The sequence below is a fragment of the Homarus americanus genome, unplaced genomic scaffold (genome assembly GCF_018991925.1).
Source record: "Homarus americanus isolate GMGI-L3 unplaced genomic scaffold, GMGI_Hamer_2.0 scaffold42818, whole genome shotgun sequence".
NCBI classification, from domain to species: Eukaryota; Metazoa; Arthropoda; class Malacostraca; order Decapoda; family Nephropidae; genus Homarus; species Homarus americanus.
In genome coordinates this window covers 116,338-144,321 of record NW_024741585.1, presented here as the reverse complement: position 1 = coordinate 144,321, position 27,984 = coordinate 116,338, and the positions used below count along the sequence as shown (strand labels likewise).

The 27,984-nt window shown below is 45.6% G+C and overlaps 1 protein-coding gene across 2 annotated transcripts in view; it reads right to left on the bottom strand.

Annotated features, from left to right (window-relative positions):
• Nucleotides 1–27,984, bottom strand: part of LOC121875969 — a 199,443-nt gene that overhangs the window by 113,948 nt on the left and 57,511 nt on the right. Inside the window, exon 1 of one of the 2 annotated variants that reach the window (XM_042380790.1) lies at nt 20,062–20,510. The exons of the other annotated variant lie outside the window; for it this stretch is intronic. Within the exon in view, the coding sequence (XP_042236724.1) occupies nt 20,062–20,093 (32 nt within the window). The 5' untranslated portion in view covers nt 20,094–20,510. Of the gene's footprint in view, nt 1–20,061; nt 20,511–27,984 lie in introns of those variants that run through there. 2 annotated transcript variants of the gene reach the window in all.

The following is a 27,984-nucleotide window of genomic DNA, read 5'->3' as shown; positions in this document are numbered from 1 at the left end:
GTTGTAATTACTCTGAGACTCGATTATCGTCACTGAAAGGAATCTTACACGTCCTGGATGGTGATTGGTCAATTGGGTCTCCATCGTAATGATCTTTTCCTGGATGGTGATTGGTCACTTGTGCCTCAGTCGTAATGATCACCAATCTCACTTAACCATTAGGATTGGAGTCAAGTTTTAATGGGTTAGTTCTAATGGGCCCCTAACGTAACAACCCTTAACACTGGGGTCAAGTTCGAATAGGCCCCTAACGTAACAACCCTTAGCACTGGGGTCAAGTTCGAATGCTGTCAACTTCTAATGGGTTTCAGTTCTAATGAGTCCAAAGTAACGACCCTTAGCACTGGGGTCAAGTTCTAATGGGCCCTCAACGTATTTTAACCATTAGAAGTAGGGTCAAACTCTATAGGAGCCCAGTCGTAAGAAGCCCCAATTCTAATGGATAAAAAGGTATAAAAGGAACACAAGACAAAAGGAACACATTAAGACCAACACAGTAACATCAGGTAACATTCCTTGATGCTCCCGCCGTGTTTTTCCAGCCTTGTCATTACCTGAGGAGATGACGTGAGCAGGTTCTTATTGGTCACACCTGGAGCGCCTAACTTACCCCCAGTATGACGTAATGCACTAATTAACAAAATGATGGTATTAACATTATAAACAGACTTTTTATGTAACATGAATTTACGACTGTTTTTGCAATAATAAATTTAATGACAATAATAATACTAAAAATAATATTCATAAACGACAACAACAACCCCCCCCCCCTCGCCACCACCAACAACACACACTCCCTCTCCCTCCCTCCTTCACCAAACACACACACACACACACACACACACACAAAACGTCTTATACTTCATTTCTTTATTCCCACCAAGTTGTTTCTTTAAAGGTCATGCGATTTATGGCTAAGAAACCACCAGCTGAGCCGCGACCCAAGATGACCCAGGGAAATTCGGTGACCTTTTACTACATCATTATATGCATGAGTGCTGGTGCTGACCCAAGCTAACAGCGTATTTGCATGAGGGATTTTCTTCACGTGATTCTTGTGGCTGAACGGTCAAACAGGCTCCAACTTAACCTAACCTAACCTAACGTAACCCAACCCAACCCAACCTAACCTAACCTAACGTAACCCAACCTAACCTAATCTAACCTAACCCAACCTAAGCAACGCCTTGATGGTGAATGAAACTCCCCATCATAACAACTCAACAAATAAATAAAAAATAAATATAAAATAAAAACTACTAACACATGAGTCCCCAAATCACCATACACACACACACACACACACAAACCCGGGGGAGGGGTGGAGAGGGGTGAGTGAGAGAGGACCTTAAAATGTACGTCTCCTGCACATCCTTCAAGAGGGTCGTATGCAATCTTAGGAGATAATGGGGTGAGCATAAATACTAATCACACACACACACACACACACTCACGACCCGCGCCTTCTTGGAACACCATGCGGAAGAGAGAGAGAGAGAGAGAGAGAGAGAGAGAGAGAGAGACCCACGAGCCTTCACTGTGTCTGAATTATCACATTTCTTACGGTTCACCTCCTACGTCTTGAGTAAATTACTTCCATTTTATTCCCCTTCTTCTACTTCTTCTTTTTCTGATTTATTTTCGTCTTCATTAGATTACTTTTTTCTTCCTCTTCTTTGTCGTCATCACCACTAAATTAACTTTTTTAATCTATTTTTTCTTCGTCTTCTTCATATCTCATTTTTTCTTCTTCAACTTCATAATTTCTCATTATTGCTTCCTCTTCTTCTTCATTATCATTTCACATCATTTCTTTTTATTTACTTAATTTCCCTTCATATTCTCCATCTTCATTTATCTTCTTATTCTTCTTTATTTCTCATTTTCTTCTTCTTCAACTACATCATTTCACATAATTTCTTCTCTTTTCCTCATTACCCATCTTATTCTCCCCCTTCATTTCTCATTTTCTTCTTCTTTTCCACCTCTTCTTCTCGTCCTTTCACGAACAAAAACCCAATGACTAAGGTCGAAAAAAAAAATGTAAAAACACCCCTTCAGGAGCCCGTGCAAGACTGCCAGGTGTTTGGACTGGTCTGTCACCTACACTTCCGCCTGGTACAGTCCTGCCTACATTACTCTTAAGAACTCTGTTGGTATGAGGCGAAAGTTGAATGAAAAAAGGAGATATTGATGAGAGAGAGAGAGAGAGAGAGCACTCTATGTTTTAGGACCGTAAGTTCTGCGGGATGACTTGCCTACAGGTTCATTCCGACTCTCGCTTGATTACGCAATTTCACGGGAGCTGTTGCGTGCCTAATCTTGTCTCTGTGTCTGTATGTCTGTCTCTGCTAGTCACACACAGACAGAAACAGACAAACCCACCCTTCCCCCCCCCACACACACAGTACCCCTTACACCCTAATACACACACAATACCCCCTACACACACACATACACCCCCAACACACACACACTTCATGATCACCTTTACTACACCATCTAGGGAGGTGTAAGACTGCCGCTCTACACCACAACAGTTGTTAGTATCAGTGGCTCCTACACCCATTATGGCGCCGCAAGGGAGAGACGAGAAGTTTGCGCCACTGTTGTTTTGGTTAAGTTAGGTGTGTGTGTGTGTGTGTGTGTGTGTGTGTGTGTGTGTGTGTGTGTGTGTGTGTGTGTGTGTGTGTGTGTGTGTGTGTGTGTAGTCATAACACGTCTTCAATATAACTTCATGACACAAGTATGACCATTATCTGAGCTTTTAGTCCCCTCCCTCCCCTTCCTTCCATCCCATTCCCACTCCTTCCCTACCTCAACCCAGCCTTACCTTCCCTCCTTAGACCCATCCTACCTTACCTTTCCTCCCTCCCTACTTCCACCCATTCTTACCTTCCCTGCCTCCCTCCCTCCACCCAACCTACCTTCCCTCCCTCCACCCAACCTACCTTCCCTCCCTCCACCCAACCTACCTTCCCTCCCTCCACCCAACCTACCTTCCCTCCCTCCACCCAACCTACGTTACCTCCCTACCTCCACCCGTCTCTCCCTCCCGCCACTGGATCTAGTTATATCCTGATCTGTCGACGATAATTATAGACTAAAGCCTTCCTTACCTCACAACAAGACACCAACGCCTATAATTCAGATCATTGACCGAGCCTACGCCTTCAAAACAAAAACATGTCTGGTGCGCAACATAAATTTCTTTTGTTTTTTTATTTGTTTTTGTTAACCAGACCAAATACATGTCCTAATTCGAGTATAGAGTCAACACCCTTACAATAAAAAACATGGTTAATATATTCTAATGACCACTTGACACCATAACAAGGGCATGATTCACCCTTCAGCGGTTAAGTGATGCCTTGAAAACACCGACTTGACACTGTGTAAGATTATAAAGAGACAGGACACTTTCAACAGTCACTTGACAAAACGATTTGACACAATACAAAATTATTAAACATCTACTTGACACTTATAAAACAAAAACAGTCTATAAGTGAGATTATTATTATTATTATTACAAAAATATAGAATTGAGTCAGTAAGATGAATTTATGTAAGTGGAGGAAGAAGAGGAGGGGAGGAAGGAGAAAAGGAGGAGGAGGAGAAGGAAGATGGGGAAAGGAGGAGGAAGATGAGGAAGAGGAGGAGGAAGATGAGGAAGAGGAGGAGGAAGAGGAGGAGGAAGATGAGGAAGAGGAGGAGGAAGAGGAGAAAGAAGAGGAGTAAGAAGAGGAGGAGGACTGTCTCACGAAGTAACAGTGACCGAGCCAACTGAAAGGTAAAACACACCTTCATCACCTGTATATAAACACCTGTAATTAGCGTTAAGACACCTCCTCTGACATACAAAACTCACTAAGTTCCTTCCAGCCAATTACCTTCAGTGAATAGGACTCTGGGGAGGTGATATTTCCTTGTGCAGCTCAGCCAGGTCTTATAAGATCTGTAGGGATCACGGAGTGGCTCCCTGGAGGACTAGGCTGGGTTAGAGCCTCCTTTGACCGCCTTCATCATTCTTCCTCCTCCTCTTCTTCCCTCCTTCTCATTTTCTCCCTCCTTGCCCTTCTTTCCCATCCTGCTCCTCCTTCACTTGCCATTGTACTCTTCCCATCCTCCTCTTCCACCTTCCTTCTTCCTCTTCTTTCCCAGCTCCTCCATCTTCCCATCCTACTATCTTCCTTCACTTGTATTTACACCTCTCCCTTTTTCCTCCCTCCGCCATAAACCAAGTCGTAATCACTGCCACAAACCAAGTCTCATCATCACTGACACCCTCTCCTCACTACTGGACCTTGACACCCTCAGTTTGTCTCTCCTACCAGAAAGAAATATGCTTATCTTCTTGACGAGGATGGTAAGATACAACTGCTGTGGATCCTCCTCTCACATATATAGGTACACTGTCCTGGCCACTGGGGTCTGCTACACACACCTTTTGTGATATCGTCTCTGTAATCCTTTTTTGTCCTACTGCTCAAAGGATGAGTATGGAGTGCACAATAAACTAGCCGCTGTCTGCTGCAAAATTCAGTGTCTTTCCCTCCCTCCCATCCTCCTTCCCTCTTTTCCTCGCTTTCTCCCTACCACCCTCTTTCCCACGCATCCTCCCTCACTCCCTACCATCCTCTTTCCCTCCCATTCTCCTTCCCTCTTTCCCTCCCATCCTCCCTCCGCTGGATCTACAGACTTACACGCTCCAAACTAAAACAGTCTGGTTGATCACACGACGATATAGAGTTCCTGAACTAGACTGAAGGAGGAATAACCGAGACAAGTTCCATGGAGTTTATCTCTCTCTCTCTCTCTCTCTCTCTCTCTCTCTCTCTCTCTCTCTCTCTCTCTCAACACTTTTTAGTAATCCCTTCTTTTCAACTCATTACAAAAAATCCTTCAATACATATACTATTTCTCGTTCATTATATCTTTTTTCTTCCTTCCTTCCTCTTCCTCCTCTTCTTCCTTAACATGGTCTTCTTTTCCCACAGGTTGACTCGTCTCCATGCCGCCCACCACCACCCCTACCACGACCCCTACCAGATTACAGATTTTTTTACAGATTGCCCAGGAGGGGGCTAGTTTATTGGGCACCCCCTTACATCCTGTGCAAGGTGAAGCGCAGAAGCGTTTACCACGACCCCTACCACCACCCCTACCACGACCCCTACCACCACCACTACCATCACCCCTACCACCACCACTTCCACTACTACCATCACCACCACCACAATCCTAACTACCACTACCACAATCCCAACTACCACTACCACAATCCTAACTACCACTACCACAATCTCTCACCGGCCTCGTTGTTTATTTACAGAAAATACCCAATTTACCGGTAACCACTGATATTGCTATACCTCACCCTTCCCTCCTACCCTCTCCCTTTCTTCCTCCCTCCATCCTACCCTCCCCCTCTCCCTTCATCTCCCCCCAACTCCCTTCCTTCCTCATCCTCCCTCCTACCCTCCATCTGACCCTATCTCCCTTCCTTCCTCCTTCACCGTCCTTACCTCCTCCATTCATCCTTCCCTCAAATAAAAAAACAGTTATTTAAGTCACATAATTTTTAACAGAACAGAGAAAATCAACTCAACAGACCTTCAAGTTCATCTCTCTATCTTGGTATTTATTTTACGTGTATTTGCTTTTCGTTTTCAGTCTCAAAGGCTCTTTAGTTAAATTTTCAAAGGCTCTTAAGGTAAATTTTCAAAGGCTCTTAAGTTAAATTCCCAAAGGCTCTTAAGGTAAATTTTCAAAGGCTCTTAAGTTAAATTCCCAAAGGCTCTTAAGGTAAATTTTCAAAGGCTCCTAAGTTAAATTCCCAAAGGCTCTTAAGGTAAATTTTCAAAGGCTCCTAAGTTAAATTCTCCGTTTGCCTGAAGGATATGGAGACTCCCTTAAGCTCCGGTACACAGACGGCGCCGTGTATGGTGTCGAATTTCCGTTGAGACTCTACTGTAATTTACGCCGAGGCTCTACTGTAATTTACGCTGAGACTCTACTGTAATTTATGCCGAGACTCTACTGTAATTTACGCCGAGACTCTACTGTAATTTACGCTGAGGCTCTACTGTAATTTACGCCAAGTCTCTACTGTAATTTACGCTGAGACTCTACCATAATTTACGCCGAGACTCTACTGTAATTTACGCTGAGACTTTACTGTAAATTGACACAATCTCTTCTTCTCAGTTTAAGGGAAATCTTAAACCCTGTGCATTTGAACCCTGAAACTCGGTAAACCTCGACATAGAAGACCTAAATCTTAAAACCAGACCTAAACCTTAAAACTGGACCTAAACCCTCACATCAAAGCCCTGAGTGTGGTTTAGTGACGTTAGGTTAGGTTAGGTTCAGTATTTTCAACAACAATCAATCAAAAAACAATTAACGTCTTAAATATTTTACTCATTCAACTCTTACTCCTTTTCACTCACACACCTACTCGTTCTGATCTCCGGTTTCTCATGTGTACGCACTCTCGCTGCCACACACTCCAGAGGCCATAGTGCATCACGACCCACGCACTCTCAAGAAACTTCGTGATGTTCAAGTTTCAATTTTGATTTCTTTACCTGATCTTGTTTACATGTGTCTCCTTATGACAAGAGAGACGTGAAACTTGTGTACTTGTGTTTGGTGAAATGTTTGTGTTGTACCTGTGTTTGTGTTTGTACCTGTACTTGTATCTGTACCTGTAGGTTAAATTAGGTTAAGTTAAGTTTGGTTAGGTAAGCTTTGGGTCCATTTCACACTTCAGATTCAGCTCCTTTAAGAGAATCTGCCAGCACCAGTTTACAGCGCCATTAAGTCAAACATTATATCGAATAAAAATGTCATTCCGTGTGTTGAATTATTCATAGTAGACGGTGGCGGAGCGGTAGCGTGCTCACCTCTCACCGCGACAACCAGGGTTCTATTTCGTTTCGGATGTGAGAAGAGTCTTAACTAGTGTGACCCTACCAAACATAGCTCAGGTTATCTCCGGGTTCTGTTAATACTCACCCCCTTTACTAACACTGGACCATGACAGACAGGCAGGTAAGAATCCTGTGTTTTACTGCCACACACACACGGTGTACACACACACACACACACACTTATTCTCCCTCACTCACACACTTACCTACTACTCCCCATCACTCCTACCACCAACTCTTCCTCACTCCCACTCCCACACTACCCCCTCTCTCTCTCATCCCAGCTGTACTTCCTGACGCCCCGGGAGGTGAGAAACACAAGAAGGCTCTCAGTGTCTCAGTCTCTCCAACACACACAAGTCTCTCTCCTCCACCACTGTCTCAGCGCCTCTCTCCAACACACACAAGTCTCTCTCCTCCACCATTATCTACAACACACACACACAAGTCTCTCTCCTACACCGTTATCTCCAACACAGGTGTGACGTCAGGAATATAGGTGTGAACGCCCGCTGTACAAGGTGTGACGTCAGGTGTATACAAGGTGTGACGCCCGCCCGGTACTCAGGTGTGACGCCCTGTGATGCTGGTGGTAACTACCGTAAACAACACTTACTGAGGGGGAATTTTTTTCTCGTCTTATCAAGAGTTCGTTGCCTGTCAAGATTACGCGGGGTGTTACACCTTACCGCTCCCGTGAGAAGAGGAGGAGGAGGAGGAAGAGGGAGAGGAGGAGGAAGTGGTGGTGGAGGAGGAGGAGGAAGAGAAGATGGTGGTGGAGGAGGAGGAGGAAGAGAAGATGGTGGAGGAAAAAGGGGGGAGGCGGAGGAGAGGAGGAGGGAGGAGGAGGAGGAGGAGGGAGGAGGAGGAGGAGGAGGAGGAGGAGGAGGAGGAGGAGGAGGAGGAGGAGGAGGGAGGAGGAGGAGGAGGAGGTGGTGGTGGAGGGAGGAGGAAGAAGATGGTGGAGGAGGAAGAGGAGGAGGAGGAGAAAAGGAGGAGAAGGAATGGGAAGAGGAGGAGGAGGAGGAGAGGAGGTGGAGGAGGAGGAAAGAAGAGAAGGAGGAAGAGGAGGTGGAAGAGAAGGTGGAAGAGGAGGAGAAGGTGGGAGAGAAGGAGGAGGAGGAGAAGGAGGGGGAGGAGAAGGAGGGGGAGGAGAAGGAGGAAGAGGGAGAGGAGGTGGAGGAGAAGGAGGAGGAGTAATAGCAACAATACCAAGAGGAGTAACAGCAGCTGCAGCAAGGGACGCAGAAGCAGCAACACAGGCGCAGGCAACAGTAGCAGCAACACAGGCGCAGGCAACAGTAGCAAGGTCCACCATCTCCCCATCTGCTTTAACCTGAAGGTGTGACCAAGATGACCGTGGGTGTACCTGGCTACCTGTAATATTTGCCCCACTCCTTCACCCCACTCCCTCACCCTCCCATCTCACACCCACTCAGCTCCCTCTCCAGTCACCCTCCTATCCCACACCCATTCTGCTCCTACTCCCCTCCCACACCTACTCTGTTCCCTCTCCCCTCCCACACCCACTCAGCTCCCTCTCCCGTCACCCTCCTATCCCACACCCATTCTGCTCCTCTCCCCTCCCACACCTACCCTGTTCCCTCTCCCCTCCCACACCCACTCCTGTTCCTCTCCCCTCCCCACCCACTCTGTTCCCTCTCCCTTCCACACCCCTCTGTTCCCTCTCCCTTCCACACCACTCTGTTCCCCTCCTTCCACACCCACTCTGTTCCCTCTCCCCTCCTCCAGGTGCTGCACTACCTAGCCTCCGTTGGGATGTAATTGTCATGACAATGCGTCAGTCATCTCGGAACACAACTCTCCCCCCCCCCTTCCCTCCATCACTTCCTCAGTAGTAACCAAGATAGTTTCCTTCTACCTAACAAGGAAACAACACCTTGAACAGTACGCGGTAGACACCTAAGGTAGATTTGACTTAGAGGAAAAACAAATTGAAATAAAAATAATGCGAATGTAAATCAAGACGGTCTAAATTACGTTGTGGAATTGTGAAATGTACAAAGTTCCAGAGAGAGAGAGAGAGAGAGAGAGAGAGAGCAATACTCTGCATAGAGACATGTACCACCACCATCACCACCACTACCATCACCACAACTTGTCGACGCGGACAGCGGGGGAGGAGGTGGTGGTCCGGCCCAGGTTTTTTGGGGGTCAGTATTAGCCGCTGGGTGCCTCACGAGCCTGTGTATGGAGCTACACTAAGATTACTCCTCAATCTTCATCTCTACTTTAAGCTTCAACTGATTCTTCTTCTCTCATCCTTCTGAAAATTTCGTATATTGGATATTTACTTGGGAGCTTCACAGGGTGTGTTTAGGGTGCGTGGGAACTGCAGGTGGTGTGCGTGAGGTGGTGCAGTATGCCCCAACTTGCCTTAAGGATGGAGCTAAACTATCCGGTCAGCTCCGCCTTACACCTGGTCCTCATCCTGGTGACTGTGGTCTAATTGGTTCTCGTTGTAATGGGTCCAAGACGTAAAAGGCTCCAGGCGTAATAGGCACCAATCCTAAAGAGTACTAATGCTAATGGTTAGGATAGGCAGGACTAAGGGGCAGAGGGGGGTGTGGGCGGGGGCGGTATTAAACTTACAACACCCAATCTCAACAAAACCTAATCTAACACAATCTATTCTAACTTAACCTAAACTAACCTAACCTAATTTACCAACCGACGAGCGAGGTCAAACTATATATATATATATATATATATATATATATATATATATATATATATATATATATATATATATATATATATATATATATATATATATATATATATATATATATATATATGTGTGTGTATATATATGCTGATAACCACAAGGAAAGAAAACACGAAGTTCCCAAGCACTTTCACACAATTCACATCTTCAGGGGTGAGTACAGACTAGAGAGTAATACAAATCAAGGTGAATAATACAGAGGAAAAGAGACCAGGTCCACAATGGCAGGATTAGTAATAGGTTACTATTATTAAGGATTAACGGGTCAAGGTCATTATCACGCGTTTAATCCCTGTTTATGAATCAACCGAATTTTAACAAGCTGGCGGGGCTGAACTCAGCTCCCTCCCCTTTCTAAGGACTTCTCTCCCCTTCTAAGAACGCCCCCTCCTGCTCTAAGAACTCCCCCTCCCCTCTAAAGACGCCCCCTCCTGCTCTAAGAACGCTCCCTCCTGCTCTAAAAACTCCCCCTCCTGCTCTAAAGACGCCCCCTCTTGATCTAAGGACGCCCCCTCCCCCTCTAAAGACGCCCCTCCCCCACAAGATTTTATTCGCCAGGTGTGTTTGTGATAGAACCAACCCCACCCCCCTAAAAAAAACGAACACAAACACTCTTAACACACAACCTTGATAACACGTCACTCCCTGAGGCTGTGTACTGGGTGAGGCATAAAGGCTGACAAACACTCACTCATTCAGAACGAGGAAAGTGATACTGTGTTGTTATACTGACCAACCAAACAACCAACCACCCAACCAGCCAATCAACCAAACAACCAACCAATATAAAAAAACAACCAACCAACCAAACAAGCACCCAACCAATCAACTACCCAACCAAAAAACCAACCAATATAAAAAAAAAACAGATTACAATTCCCCTACAACAAAAGACTCAATAAGCTAGGTCGTGTCCCTCTCAATCACCCTCCCACACCCCTAAAAAAAAATGTCAACACAGCATCACTAACACGTCGTGGCTATCATAAGACACCTCAAGCGTCCAGGTAGTGATACAACTGTTGACGTCCACCAGGTGTGAAGAAGGTAGTGGTCGTAAACACATTTCCACGTACACTGTGTAAACTCTGGATACACACGCACACACAGAGGAAAACTCAATTACTCACACACACACACACACACACGCAAATTCTCTCTCTCTCTCTCTCTCTCTCTCCTCAATCGTATATACGTGTAAAGAAACCTCATCATCACCACTCCCTCAACATACCTCCTCCACCCAGCCTCCACCCAGCCTCCACCCCCACCACCTCCATCCTGAACTGAGTAAGACCTTGACTCTGTGGGAGGGCAGAAGGTTTAGGGGGCGGGGCAGGTGGGTGAGTGAGAGGGTAGGTGGGTGAGTGGGAGGAAAGGCAGATGAGTGGGAGGCGCTTCACCACGAACACATTACACCTGAGAGTCTGAACAGGTAAGCGGTCTACACCTGAGATTCATTCTGGACAGGTAAAGTGTCCACACCTGCAGGTTCCGCTCCATCGCAAGGCCACAAACACCTAACACCTGCCGTCTATTTACCTTAGTGTGGGCCGCTTCACTCTATTGGTTCACACACACACACACACACACATACACCCCCCACACACACACACACACACCCTAATTCTTATACACTGCTATACTGTCCTTCACGTCGACATATTTAACACCATTTTTACCCCTTTACAAACGCTCGTTCATCATTTGCATATATTTATACAAGCTAAATAACATTGTAATTTTTTAGTCTCTCTTTCAACATTATTTATGCCAACGTTCTCTATGTATGTTGACTTGTATGTGTAAGTTATGTATAGAATGAAAATATGTAAACTTTGATAATGGAGTCTTTTAAGATAGGTATAATTTGGACTATAATTTGTTTAAAAATAAATCGTGTGTGTGTGTGTGTGTAATTACAAGTATATAATAAAAACATCAAACTTCTTCCACATTCGACCGCACCAATAACCTGTAGCCCATCAGAAGCTCAGAAAATCTCCCAAACAAGTGAGGCAATCGTGGCAGACCAGCAGATAGGATAGGCTCTGATCCCCTATTTCACGCTGGTTGTGTGTGTGTGTGTGTGTGTGGATGGGGAGAATGAGGAGAATCCAATACCACTGACCCGATTTTCCTCCCGATGATGCTCACTTGTCTCGATAACCCGGGCCACAACACGGTGTCAAGCTGGGTACGTTCTGTGGGACTTATAGTGGACTGAGAGAGGGATTCGAATGCGCTGTGATGTTTATAGAAGAGGGTCTGGCGTCTATAGATCTGTTATGTGTTGGTTCTGGTCTATAGTGAAGGATTTAACCCCCGTGAAGGCATCAATGGAGGTTCCATTGGATATTTCAACATCTTGTCACGCCGCACCTAAGGGCTTGTATAGTATAAGGAGCTGAATTTAGGGATGTTCAGTCGCTCAAAAAAGTATCTGAAAAGTGGGTTCCGATGGCTATCAAAACGAACAATGCAACCCCTGTTGTCTGGGCACTGTTGCCTCGGTAGGGTTGGTAAGCGTAAGTAGGCGTAAGCGCCGCAACTGCTTATAACCATGGTAGTATATTTTTATAATTACAAGTATCCATCGAAATGTAAACTGTAAACATTGCATTATAGTCATAACTGTATGAAAGCAGTATAATCACCATACATAGCATGTTTGATGCCCGATGTGAAACACAGCATCGACGACAGGGTAGAGTTGCCATGTTGCTGTGAACCCAAACTATGTGTTCTGGACGCGGGACCGGGAGGTGGTTACACCAAATATAAATTCAATAAACGTGAGATACCATTACCGTTTACCTTACCTATTAATATAACATACCCTGATATCTAATACATGTATGCATACCAAATGCTATGTATGGATACAGTCAACATATGATTTAATTGTTGTTGCGCAGAGGAACATTTAAGCATTACCACTCACATATTGTTTACTGTGTGTGTCTAACATGAATAATGTCTTTTTAGAATGACATTCCCTCTTAATATTACCATATTATTTACGCCTGGTCCTCTACCATTATGGCATGCAGGGCTATCACCTTTACGCCTGGTCTTCTACCATTTCCCCAAAACATACGTCCAATGTGTCATATTGTCATGAGCAATATTATTCAGATAAGTTTTTGGGCGACTGTACAGTTGGGGACATTTCCGACTCGTACACTCAGCATTGTCAATCCACCTTCTCCGTGAGGTGTAAGCCCCGAGAATATCGACACGTGAATCCGAAGCCTAACCTAACCTAACCCCTCCAGGTAGCGTTAGTGTGCACAGGAAGAATTACCCCCTAACACCCTCACGCTAATCTAATCCCTCCAGACAGCGTTAGAGTGTTTAATCTTCATGTGGAATAACTTGGACAGGTAATCATCAGGTGATCCAAGAATTTATGGTGGCGAGATGCTTGAGTTACGATATTTAGTGTAAATTGCTTTCCAGTATAGTTATAGTTGAGTACATTCTGATGCTAACGTGTTGGGGTACAACTATCTCAAATTGGAATCTTCCCGTGTTAAGACATTTAAATTAGCTTACTTTACCGCTCAATCGTATATGAACATCACTTAGGTAAGGAGGGCTGAGAGAGAGAGACCATCTAAGAGTAAGAGGACTTTATTCTCTCTTGACCCACGAACGAATATCCTTCACAACACCAGCATCTCTCTCAGTCACCTGAAGGTTTACCTAACACAGTGGGGCCTGAAGAAGTACCTCCTTCAGAATTGTATTATGAAGCCTTTATACTTATGAGACACATAACTACTACATCCATCCAGATAAACTTGTCGTGGATCATCAAATATACAAATTAGAATACCAGAAAGATGTTTGAGTTGGATGGACCCCGTACTGTACAATTTGTCTATCAGAATAGTGATGCGTGTTAACACCTCCGTATATAGCGGCCGAGGGAGTCCAGCTCATGAAAAAAAACCTGTCCGGGTCATTCAATCCCCGGGTCCTCCTCCCCCAGGTGACCACATCTTATACTCTCGGGTCTGGAATACAACCCAGAGAGTTTTCCGAGGTAATGTTAGTATGGTAAGGCCTGGGTGGTTGTATGGGCTCCAACACCAGAAGCGACCCCCCACCCCGTCCCCTACACCTTCGGATGGTGGTGATCTTGACCTCTCCGACGATCAAACACCTTATTTATACGATAGTAATTTTATCAAGTGTAAATAATAAGCGGGTGTCAGGATCTACCCACAATAATAATAATATTATTAACGATCTATATAAATAACTGTCTTTCTGTCTGTCTCCCTCTCTCTAACACTGTCTGTCTGTCTGTCTCCCTCTCTAACACTGTCTGTCTGTCTGTCTCCCTCTCTAACACTGTCTGTCTGTCTGTCTCCCTCTCTAACACTGTATGTCTGTCTGTCTCCCTCTCTAACACTGTCTGTCTGTCTGTCTCCTCTCTAACACTGTCTGTCTGTCTGTCTCTCTCTCTAACACTGTCTGTCTGTCTGTCTCCCTCTCTAACACTGTCTGTCTCCCTCTCTCTAACACTGTCTGTCCCTCTTCTCTCTAACACTGTCTGTCTGTCTGTCTCCCCTCTACTGCTGTCTGTCTCCCTCTCTCTACTGTCTGTCTGTCTGTCTGACATGTCTGTCTGTCTCCCTCTCTCTAACACCCGTCTGTCTGTCTGTCTCTGTCTCTCTCTCTCCACTGTCTGTCTGTCTCCCTCTCTCTAGCACTGTCTGTCTGTCTGTCTCCTCTCTCTCTCTAACACTGTCTGTCTGTCTCTCTCTAACACTGTCTGTCTGTCTAACACTGTCTGTCTGTCTCTCTCCTCACTCTGTCTGTCTGTCTCACTGTACTGTCTTCTGTCTGTCTCTCTCTCTAACACTCGTCTGTCTGTCTCCCTCTCTCTAACACTGTCTGTCTGTCTGTCTCCTCTCTCTAACACTGTCTGTCTGTCTGTCTCCCTCTCTAACACTCGTCTGTCTGTCTGTCTGTCTGTCCTCTCTCTAACACTGTCTGTCTGTCTGTCCTCTCTCTAACACTGTCTGTCTGTCTCTCTCTGTCTGTCTCTCTCTAAACACTGTCTGTCTGTCTCCCTCTCTCTAACACTGTCTGTCTGTCTGTCTCTGTCTGTCTTCTCTAATACTGCATGTCTGTCTGTCCCCTCTCTAACACTGTCTGTCTGTCTGTCCCTCTCTCTAACACTGTCTGTCTGTCTGTCTCCTCTAACACTGTCCTGTCTGTCTGTCTCTCTCTAACACTGTCTGTCTGTCTGTCTCTCTCTCTCTAACATGTCTGTCTGTCTCCCCCAACACTGTCTGTCTGTCTCCCTCTCTGTACTGTATGTCTGTCTGTCTCCCCTCTCTAACACTGTCTGTCTGTCTGTCTCTCTCATCTGTATGTCTGTCTGTCTCCTCTCTCAACATGTCTGTCTGTCTGTCTGTCTGTCTCTCTCTGTCTGTCTGTCTCCTCTCACTGTCTGTCTGTCTCCCCTCTCTCTCTAACACTGTCTGTCTGTCTGTCTCTCTCTAATACTGTATGTCTGTCTGTCTCTCTCTAACATGTCTGTCTGTCTGTCTCTCTCTCTAACACTGTCTGTCTGTCTGTCTCCCTCTCTCTAATACTGTATGTCTGTCTGTCTCCCTCTCTTAACACTGTCTGTCTGTCTGTCTCTCTAACACTGTCTGTCTGTCTGTCTCCCTCTCTCTAATACTCGTATGTCTGTCTGTCTCCTCTCTCTAACACTGTCTGTCTGTCTGTCTCTAATACTGTCTGTCTGTCTCTCTCTCTAACACTGTCTGTCTGTCTGTTCTCTCTCTAATACTGCATGTTCTGTCTGTCTCCTCTCTAACACTGTCTGTCTGTCTTCCCCTCTCTCTAACACTGTCTGTCTGTCTGTCTCTCTAATACTGTATGTCTGTCTGTCGTCCCTCTCTCTAACACTGTCTTGTCTGTCTGTCTCCTCTCTAACTTATGTCTGTCTGTCTCCCTCTAACACTGTCTGTCTGTCTGTCTCCTCTCTAACACTGTCTGTCTGTCTGTCTCTAATCACGTCTGTTGTGCTGCTGTCTGTCCCCTCTCTCTAACATCTGTCTGTCTCCCTCTCTGTCTGTCTCTGTCTGTCTGTCTCCTCTAACACTCTGTATGTCTGTCTGTCTCCTCTCTCAACTGTATGTCTGTCTGTCTCCTCTCTCTAATACTGTCTGTCTGTCTGTCTCCTCTCTCTAACACTGTCTGTCTGTCTGTCTCCTCTCTACTACTGCATGTCTGTTCGTCTCCTCTAACACTGTATGTCTGTCTCTCTCACTGTCTGTCTCTCTCTAACACTGTCTGTCTGTCTGTCTCTCTCTGTCTGTCTGTCTCTCTCTAACACTGTCTGTCTGTCTGTCTCCCTCTCTCTAACACTGTCTGTCTGTCTGTCCCTCTCTCTAACACTGTCTGTCTGTCTGTCTCTCTCTCTAATACTGTATGTCTGTCTGTCTCTGCCTCTCTCTCTACACCGCCTGTCTGTCTGTCTCTCTCTGTCTGTCTCTCTCTCTAACACTGTCTGTCTGTCTGTCTCTCTCTCTAACACTGTCTGTCTGTCTGTCTCCTCTCTCTAATACTGTGTCTGTCTGTCTCCTCTAACACTGTATGTCTCTGTCTCTCTCTAATACTGTATGTCTGTCTGTCTGTCTGTCTGTCTCTCTCTCTCTAATACTGTATGTCGTCTCCCCCAACACTGTATGTCTGTCTGTCTCTCTCTAACACTGTCTGTCTGTCTGTCCCTCTCTCTCTTGCTGTCTGTCTGTCTCCTCTCTCTAACACTGTCTGTCTGTCTGTCTCTCTCTCTAACACTGCTGTCTGTCTGTCTCCCTCTCTCTAACACTGTCTGTCTGTCTCTCTCTAACACTGTGTCTGTCTGTCTGTCTCCCCTCTCTAACACTGCATGTCTGTCTGTCTGTCTCCCTCTCTAACACTGTCGGTCTGTCTGTCTCCTCTCTAAACACTGTCTGTCTGTCTGTCTGTCTCCTCTCTAACACTGTTCGTCTGTCTCCTCTCTCTCTAAACACTGTCTGTCTGTCTCTCTCTAACACTGTCTGTCTGTCTGTCTGTCCTCTCTCTAACACACACACACCTGTATACCCATTCGACTTCCTGTTAATTACACGTAAAACCCCGGACGGAGGAGGGTGGTGGTGGTGGTGGAAGGAGGTGTGGTGAGTGGTGGAACGGTGTGGTGGGTGGTGGGAAGAGAGAGGTGAGTGGAGAGGGCGGTGTGGTGTGGGTGGGTGGTGGAAGAGGGGGGGAGGTGGGGTGGTGGTGGGTGGAAGAGGGCGGTGAGGTGTGGTGGGTGGTGGAAGAGGGTGGTGAGGTGTGGTGGGGTGGTGATGAGGTGTGGTGGGGAAGAGGGCGTGAGATGTGGGTGGTGGAAGAAGGCGGTGAGGTGGTGGGTGGTGGAAGAGGCGGTGAGATCAGGTGGGTGGTGGAAGAAGGCGGTGAGGTGTGGTGGGTGGTGGAAGAGGGCGGTGAGATGGTGGGTGGTGCAGGCGGGGACAGAAACAAGCTGTAAGTGAATAACCAGTTGTCAGGTCTATTTTGAGGGAAGGTGATCCGTCTCTCTTCATCTCACCAACATTCCTGCGTCTTAACCTCAACTCAAAGTCACATCTTTATTCTTCTTTTCATCTATCCTCCTCCTTCTTTTTCTTCTCCATCCATTCCCCTTCTTCTCCATCGTTCTCGCCTTCTACATCCTTCTTTCCTTCTCTGCTCTTCCTTCTCTGGTGTACTCCAGCCAAGACCCGGGCTCTCAAGTATTGAAAGCGAGGAAAAGGCTTGATTAAATGAGATACTGACGGACCCTTCCTCCACTTCCTTCCATCCTTCTTTCTGCTCCTCATCATCATAATCACAATTATTTTATCTTTTACCATCGTCATCATTTATCATTAGGACTTACTGTTAATATTATTATTATTATTATTTACTATTCATTCAGGAGACAGGGGGAAAGAGAGGGGGAGGGAGAGGGGAGGGAGAAGGAAGGGGAGAGGAAGGGAGGAGAGAGAGAGAGAGAGAGAGAGAGAGAGAGAGAGAGAGAGAGAGAGAGAGAGAGAGAGAGAGAGAGAGAGAGAGAGAGAGAGAGAGAGAGAGAGAGAGAGAGAGAGAGAGAGGGAGAGCACAAGCACTTCTGTGATCGTGTTCAGCACTTAGGACAATTGAAGAAGTAAATCGATGCAAGAAAACACAAAAGAAAAGACAGACAGCGAGATAGAAGAGGAGGAGGAGGAGGAGGAGGAGGAGGAACAAGAACAACAACACGAAGGAAGAAGAGAAATAATAACAACAACAACAACAACAACAACAACAATAATAATAATAATAATAATAATAACAGGACAGGTTTCAACATCTCGTCAAACCACAATTAAAAAAAATCCATTGCAGGAGTTAATGACGTCACACGGACACGCCCCACCCCAGACAGGTACAGCGGGAGTGGTGCCACTTTACCACCATTAACTTAGTGTAGTAAAGGTTAGGGAGTGCCACACTAACTCCAATTACGGCATAAAAAAGTTTAGATTATTCCTTAAGGTGCCAGGTGGAGAGTAAAGAAGATAGTACTGTCACGTAAACACACACACACACACACACACACAGTCACGTCTACGGCTTTAATAGATAACTTTATTCTTTCTCAACTTTATATTCACATTTATTTGCCAGTTTCTTTGTCCTAATGATTTGTTATTCCTGATGAGGATAGGCCAGTTAAGATGGGCGTGGGTGGGTGTAGGTGGGCGTGGGTGGGGTAGTGTGTGGGAGGAGTGGGTGTGGGAGAGTGTGGGTTGGGATAGGTGGGTGGGGATGGGTGGGCGGGTTAGAGTGTGGGTGGGGTGAGTGTGGGTGCAGGTAGGTGTGGGCGGGGGAAGTGTGGGTGAGGATGGGTGTGGGTGGAAGTGTGGGTAAGGATGGGTGTGGGTGAAGATGGGTGTGGGTGGGGAGAGTGTGGGGAGGGCAGTGTGGGTGAGGATGGGTGTGGGCAAGGGAGGTGTAGGTGGGGATGGGTGTGGGCGGGGGTGTGTCGGTGGGGATGGGTGTGGGTGGGGTGTGGGTAGAAACATGGGTGTGGGCGGGGGGTGTGGGTGTGTGGGTGTGGGCGGGGGGAGGTGTGGGTAAGGATGGGTGTGGGCGGGGGGGGTGTGGGTGGGTGTGGGCCAGAGGCAGGTATCCTCCAGGGCAGACAACGGCTCCAACTTTCAACAGGATATACACGACTACTATAAACCTCACGTCAGGAAATTACTACTACTACTACTACTACTACTATCACTATCACTACTACTACCACTACTACTACTATTACTACTAGAACAATAAAGAAAATACTCATAATAACAATACTAATATCTACAACACCTATATATGTTATGACTCACCACCACAATCAATATCACCACCACTATCATCACCACCACCACCACTATCATCACCACCACCACCACTATCATCACCACCACCACCACTATTATCACCACCACCACCACTATCACCATCACCACCACCACTATCACCACCACTATTATCATCCAAATTAAAAAAAATATACAAATTACAATCACAAAATACACCACCTGTCCTTTCCCCGCGCGTCCCTTTAAATACCTGGCCGTCACCGTACACACACACACGCAGGCACCCACACACACAAATTCACATGAACACACTCAAAGACATACATGCACTGTCACACACACACATTACACACAATAATGTACAAAACTCAAAGAATGATATGCGCACACACACACACACACACACACCATCATCATCATCAAATACCGACACGAACTTCACTCACAGTGTGAATGTCCCCTTCCTACCCCTCCCCCCTCCTCCACACATAGAAACACACACACATACACACACATACCGTCACACACTTATGGAAATACACACACATCCCACATACAAACAGAACAAATGCAAACAAACATGCACACAATATACGCACATGTAGGCAACACAAACAAAAATACACACAACACCAGCTCAAATGCACACACCCATGCACGTATACACAAACACCACACAGCCAATATACACAAACATTTAAGGCAATACACACATACAGGCATACGTAGAATAGAAGTAAAACAAAAACATGAGCAGTACACATACATACATACATACTGCACATACACACATAAAGCCCCACCCACCCACCCACACGCACATGTACACACTAACAATAAATATACATGCATACAGCCTCCTCGTAACACACACACACACACTAATACATGAGAGAGAGAGAAGGCGTGACCATCTCAGAAGCAGGATCACCATCTTGAGGGCATCTCGGGAACGTCTTGGAGAGTAACAGCGTCTTACCTCGTGTTGGGCTGGGTAAGTTTCAGCCTCATCTCGGCGTCCTCCCTCTGTACATGATGGTTGTTACCTAGCACTAACTAAACTCCTTTTTCTCTCTATGTTAACTTTTCTTTACACTCTTATCATTCTGTGTCAAGTTCACGAACACTTTGGATATATTTGGCTTTTCTTGGTCATTGTTCGATTGTGTTCAGTCCCAGGATTTTTTTTTTTCGTTACATCTCAAATCTGCCGAGATGATTTTTAAGACTCGACACTTGGCTATCAAGACACACACACACACACACATACACCTTCCTGGTTATAAGACACACGGGGAACTTTGGTTAACACGCGCACCACTAAGACACACAGCACTACAGATGACACAGGTTGAGGGACAGTGTAGACGAACCAGAACACACAAAAGTGGATATGATTTGAGAGGAGAGGCGGGAGACGACGCGTACCTGGATCCAGCACACAGCTAACTGTTCCAGCAGGAGGAGGAGGAGCGGGGCAGGCAGGCAGGTAGGTAGGTAGGACCCTCTCCGGGGCTAGCTGAGCGCTCAACCCCCACCCACCGACACTTCTTCATTCATCGGCTCCTCCTCTCCTCTGGCGAGTTACTCCTGTCCCGACCTGCAGTTAGTAATTATAGAACCAACTCACCCGGTCACTGTATTAATCGATGCTCGACTACCTGGACGGAATTAACTAAAAAAAATCGAAGTTGAATTTAGGGAAGGGGAGGTTGGGTCTTGCTGCCTGCCATCCTTCGAGTTGCCAGTCCGCGGATTATGTATTGTATCGTAGCACATGGCTTTACGTTGGCAATTCCTAACCCAATGGAGAACTTTTACTCAAGACAGTAATATTGACTAACACCTGTACGGCTAATTATCACACCTGAAGCGTAAGTTATCGGTTTTGGAATCGTCTTAAATAGCACTAGATAACTCCGCCTCGCTTCATCTCTCCCTCTACCCTCACAAACTCATGGGCGCATTCCTTTGTTGTGTGTGAGGGAATAATTCACCCCCAAAACACAGCTCCTCCTGACACACACAGCCACAGGTGCCCACAGTGATCCACAGCATCTATCCCCCCCTGGGTGACTACGACGCAACCCTGAATCCATTATAATTCCAGGTGTTGGTGACCCTGGGTGTAATCTTGAAGTCATCAGAGGCGGAGTGGAAGAGAGGGTGGGCAGGGGTGGGCTGAGGTAAGGCTGAGGGGGAGGGAAGGGGGAGGGGTCAGAAGAGAATGGGGGGGGGGGGCAAGTCCCGCGGAGGTATGGACAAGCTGGATCGTCAGTTCTCAGGTTTGAGGAATTTGGATCAGTTTAGATTAGAAGCTTTGTTGTGGTCTCCTCCCCCCCTCCCCCCTCCCTCCTCCCCCCGGTATGTGAGTCTCCTCCACCCTCACCCACCATGGAAGCAGCAGAAAATGCAATAATAAATAACAATAACAAATAAAAGCAAAATAATTACTAGAAAACCAGCAAACAAAAACAGGTATAGTTATCACTGTGAGTGTTTCCTACGGGTCACCTGAAGATTCGCCCCCAGCTTATTTCACCTGAAGATGAACCACCCTAACTATACATGGAAATTAGGTTAGCTTTGGTTAAGTTAGGATAGGATGGTTAAACTTCAAGGGAAACAAGATGGGGGCGAATCTTCTAACTAATCGTTTGATACTGATGTGTGATCCCTAACACCCCCCTCCCCTCCCCCGCCATACACACCCTTTACCATACTCAATCCCACGTCATGAATGTTTATCTCACTATCTTTATCCATCTGTACCTCCCATTATCATCTTCAACTATGAGTACTGTACACTTAACATCACTCACATCTTCACCCACAACTCACAATGTTATTCTTCCTCCCTGTTATAAATTTAATCATTATCCTTAACAAATTAAAGGAATAAACCGATAACTGATGAGACCTTAGTATTGGGTAGACTGGTGTTGATAAGGACTCTTCTCCCTGGTCAACTCCTTACAAGGGGAGGAGATACGGCCGAACCTGGAACACCCCTTGAGTTTGTTTACCCAGAAAAAATAACAGAGTGTAATGATGTTTTTATTTAATAACAGTAATGTCTAGTTTATGATGTTTATTATCATAGTGACTGTACGGTTTTAACCTTTTGAAGACGATTGTTTAAACCGTCGTCCTCAAAGGGTTAAATCATCGTCAACAAAGGTTTAAACAATCGTCCTCAAAGGTTTAAATAATCGTCCTCAAAGGTTTAAACTATCGTTAACAAAGGTTTAAACAATCGTCCTCAAAGCGTTAAATCATCGTCCTCAAAGCGTTAAACCATCGTCCTCAAAGTGTTAAATCATCGTCCTCAAAGCGTTTAACCATCGTCCTCAAAGCGTTAAACCATCGTCCTCAAGGTTAAACCATCGTCCTCAAAGTGTTAAACCACCGTCTCAAAAGGTTTAATCATAGCGAGGCATCATAGTGAAAGAGACTGAACGTTAAATGGGCTGATCTGTACTTAACAACACCTGAACTAAACTAACCTGACCTAATCTAAACCTGACCTGACCTAACCTAACCTGATCAGATTAATCTAACCTAACCTAATCATTAACACTGTGGCCTATCTGACTTGACTCCTATTAGGATTGAGGTCTATTAAACTCAGCCCCTTCTAGAATTGGGCCCATTAAGATTTGGGGCCCCAGTTAAAAGGCCAGCTTAAACTTAAGGGCCCATTACAACAGGAAGCTCATTTGACCAAGGTGTTATAATACTCCCTCTATCACAGCTGATGAGTCGAGGGCCCATTAAAACTTGGGGCCCATTAAAGGCTATGTTAACTTGTGGGCCCATTTAACCAAGGTGCTATTAGGAAGCAGCTCTCTCAGGGTTGACAGCTAGAGGGTCGTTGGAAGGTCGTGTTGGTCCCTCACAAGTCTACGGATCTTCCACGCCATTCTAAGCCTTTGTAACTCTCACTTAACATGTTGTAAATAATGATAAAAACAACAATACACAAATCATGTAAAATAATAAAAACAATAAAAATAAATGTAAAAAAAATGCTGAAAGTAATGATATAAAAGACGTGTAAAAATAATAAAATAAAATAAAATACATGTAAAAAAATAAACAATAAACCACAAACAATATATGTAAAAAAAAAAATGAAAAACAACAATACAAAATAAATGTAAAAAAAACTATGAAAATAACAATATAGAATAAACAACATCTAATTATTTACTTTTTGAATAATTAAAGGCCGTTCACATCACTACCTATCAGTTAATGGTAAACAAACACGAAATATAAAAGTGTTAGTAATTAATGTTTGCGATTCATAGGGTTTAATAGTACTCGTGCGTTGATTAATACGTTTATAAATACTATATAGACAGACAGACAGACAGACAGACAGACAGACAGACAGGCAGACACATAGACACAGGCAGACACATAGACACAGGCAGACACATACAAGACACACACACACACACACACACACAGGCATGCAGAGACCAATGGACAGATGGATGGAAGGATGGAAGCAGACAGACAGACAGAAGAAGACAGACAGATAGATAGATAGATAGATAGATAGATAGATAGATAGATAGATCAAAACATCACTTAACGGGGAGGGGCAGATGTAGAAAACACAAATTGCTTTCATTATTCTTATTACACACTGTCACCTGATAGTAAAGGAATGAAGTCTTGAATTCAGTAAGCAGTGAATGAAGTCTCGTTAGTAAGCAACCCACACCTCATGAACTGAATCTCCTAAATAATAAGTCATATGTGTCTTGCAGATGTCAGGTGTAGGTGCTGTGTAGGTGTCAGGTGTGTGGGCAGGTGTGTGGGTGAGTCAGGTGTACTGTATGGGCATGTGGAGATATGAGTGTGATGAGATGTGTAAATGTGAGGTGATGTGAGGTGTGTGGGATCAGGTGTGTGGGGTGTCAGGTGGTGGGAGAGTGGGGGTCACAGGGGTGTTGGAGCAAGGGGGGGGGTGTCAGGTATGTGGGGGTGTCAGGTATGTGGGGGTGTCAGGTGTGTGGGGGGGTGTCAGGTGTGTGGATAAGAACACAGCAGGTGTCCCGTTAGTGACACCTGCCTCAACGGGTGATGATTATGACGCATCACACCTGTCCCACGCTGACAACTCAACAGGTGGTTCAGGAGGAGAGAGAGAGAGAGAGAGAGAGAGGACACAGCAGGTGGTGAAACAGAACGAAGTGAAGAACAGCAGCAACAGCAGAAGCAGGAGGAGGAGGATAGGTACAGCAGGCGGCAGCAGGTGGGAGGTATAGGCAGTGCTTCTGTTGGTGTACTACTGTTCGCAGCCCCTGCCTTCCTCCTCCTTCTCCTCCTCCTCCTCCTCCCCTCTCCGGTTACTGTCATTAATCTCTCCTTACGTCACCTAACAAGCGAAAATTAACACATAAATAATGATAATACCTATGTAATGTAACAGATAGATATACACTGTTATTTAAGGACCCGGTTATTATGAGAGAAAATTGGTTATTGTTCATACGTGCAACAGAAAATGGGACGCAGGGAGCCGCTCACACTGCCTTAGGGAGCCACTACTGGTTCACTCCCTGTTTATTTTGTATCGTCACACCTATTCTCCTCCCTCCTCCCGGCTCTTCTCTCACTAACCCAGCTTATCGTCCCTCCCTCCCTTGCCTCCCTTCCTCACCCACTCTCTTCTCCCTCCCTCCCTTGCCTCCCTCCCTCACTCACCCTCCCTTAGAGGAACAAGGGACGAATTAATTTTACGTGTGATCGTTAGGATAGGTTAGGTTAGGTTAGGATAGGTTAGGTTAGGTTAGTCTGAATCGAATCAAAAATATAATTACTCTCTATTACGGTCGGAGTGTTCCTAGCTCTCCTGTAATGCCTCTTTCATGCCCTCGTCCTGTACCCATGTCTCGTGCCCTCGTCCCGTACCCGTGTCTCCAGCCCCTGTCCCGTACCCGTGTCTCCAGCCCTCGTCCCGTACCCGTGTCTCGTGCCCTGTCCCGTACCCGTGTCTCGTGCCTTCTCCCGTACCCGTGTTCCGTACCCGTGTCTGTCTCGTCCCATACCCGTGTCTCGTTCGTCCCGTACCTGTCTGTGTCTGTCCTCGTACCCGTGTCTCGTGCCCTCGTCCCGTACCGTGTCTCGTGCCCGTCCTGTACCCGTGTCTCCTGCCCTCGTCCCGTACCCGTGTCTCGTGCCCCGTCCTGTACCTCGTGTCTCGTGCCTGTCCCGTACCTGTGTCTCGTGCCTGTCCTGTACCCGTGTCTCCTGCTCGTCTGGCACTCGGTGTCTCGTGCCCTCGTCCCGTACCCGTGTCTCGTGCCCTCGTCCCGTACCCGTGTCTCAGAGCAGAAGACAAGGCACGTGTGTTTTGTCGGGTATGGGCGGAGCACATGACACGTACTCCATGGGTGACAGGTGGAGAGGGCGACAGGTGTGGAGGGTGACATGATTTCTCTTTTCACAATATCTTCAGTATTTTCACCTCCTCGTTTGGCCCATAAGAAAGCAGACCTATACCACCATGACCTGAAACTATACCACCATGACCTGAAACTATACCACCATGACCTGAAACTATACCAACGTGACCTGAAACTATACCCCATGACCTGAAACTATACCATGACCTGAAACTATACCCCATGACCTGAAACTATACCACCATGACCTGAAACTATACCACCATGACCTGAAACTATACCCCCTGACCTGAAACTATACCACCATGACCTGAAACTATACCACCATGACCTGAAACTATACCACCATGACTCGAAACTATACCACCATGACCTGAAACTATACCACCATGACCTGAAACTATACCACCAAGACCGAACTATACCACCATGACCTGAATGACCTGAAACTGCCCATAACATGTTTCAATGGTACTATGACAGTTTAACTACGTTGCATTAGGTAAGAATAAATATTATCTCCTTAATTTCTCATGTGTCTGAGTACAGGTGTAACATTCACACCCCATTACCCCCCATTTCCCAGCTCTCCTGAGACACGTGTGTGAATTGGTTTGATCACAGGTACAAAACATCACACCTGTCCATTAAAACGCAGGTACAAAACATCAGGTACAAAACGCAGGTACAAACTTGACACCTGTCTACTAAATCACAGGTACAAAACATCACACCTGTCCATTAAAACACAGGTACAAAACATCACACCTGTCCATTAAAACACAGGTACAAAACATCACACCTGTACATACACACAAACAGCCCACCTACATTTTAACAGAGTACAGTCAATATTTACAAGACATTCACCAGAAATATTCAGCAATACTTCCAAGATGATTTACCTGACCAGCACCGCCCATCACAGTCAGCCAACACTCACCTGAGGAGGAGAATAGTGTTAGCCCATTACCAGAGAGTGGTGGTGGAAGATAGTGACAACCAATACCAGTGATAATAATGACAGTAATAATGATAATAATAAACAATTTAATAATAAAAATAATAATAATAATAATAATAATAATTCAACATTATATAAGGTAAAAAATTAATAAAAAAAATAATATATACAGAATGGCTGAACATTACCAGAATAAAATAGAACGAGGACAAGTTTGAGCCAGAAAGGAAAAGGTGGGAAGAGGTAAAGGAAAGGATAGAGGAGGAGGAGGTGAGAAATGAGAAGTGGGCAGCAGTAGATGGAAGTAAGAGTAAGGAAGAGGAGGGGAAGAAAGGACAGAAAGAAGAAGAAGAAGAAGAAGAAGAAGAAGAAGAAGAAGAAGAAGAAGAAGAAGAAGAAGAAGAAGAAGAAGAAGAAGAAGAAGAGGAGAGGAGGGGTACAGTACGGGAATGTCTTAAAAGAATTTATTTGAATTTCAAACGGAGGAAGACAGAGTGATTTATGCTAACTGGTAGGGAGAGAGCAGCTAATAGTGACTAATAGGTGGGGAGTAGTGGATGGTGGTTGGGAGTGGTAGTGGTGATGGGGGAGTGGTGGTGTGTGGTGGTGTGTAGTGGTGATGGGGAGTGGTGTGGGAGGAGTGGTGATGATGGGGAGTGGTGGTGTGGAGTGGTGGGAGTAGTGGTGGAGAGTGAAGGCAGTGGTGGTGTGGTACAGACAGGTGTGTGTGTGTGTGTGGTAGTAGCATAAGGTGTGGTACAGATATGTAATAGCAAATAACAAGAAAGAATTACCTTCCACTTCTCAGTAATAATCCACTTGATATATTTCTCAATAATAAATAATAATAAAAAAAACAGATTATGGTAAATTAGATCCCATTTCTCCACACTGTCTCGTTGTGTTACCTAGACAGTCTCAAACTCCACTACAAGTCCATAAACAGACGGAGGTGGGTGGTGGGGGTAGGTGGTGCTTGTCTTCACCTTACGACGCCACTTACAACAACAAACGTAAGACTGTAAGGAATAACTTGGGAAAACAACACACTGGACGAGGAAACTTGGAGCCACAACAGGTCAAACGTCAAAGCATGACCTCGTAGTTAACACACACACACAACACACACACGGAGGAGTAATTCTCGCCGTGGAACTGGACCATAACTTTCGACTCTGCTCATCTCATGACTGTTAACTACGAAACAACATGAAATGCTCGAGGGAAGGAGGGAGGAAGGGAGGAAGTACGGAGGAGGGAGGGAAAGTTCGATGAGAGAGAGAGAGAGAGAGAGAGAGAGAGAGAGAGAGAGAGAGAGAGAGAGAGAGAGAGAGAGGAGAGAGAGGGGAGAGGAGAGAGAGTTAGCGGATGCACATTATGCACAAGGTAATATAAGTGTCCTCGTGTTAAGTAATTCATGTTAAATATTGTCGCCCCGTGTTAAGTAGTGCGTGTTAATTATCATGACCCCGCGTTAATTTAAGTGTTAAGTACAATGTGACCCCGTGTTAAGTAA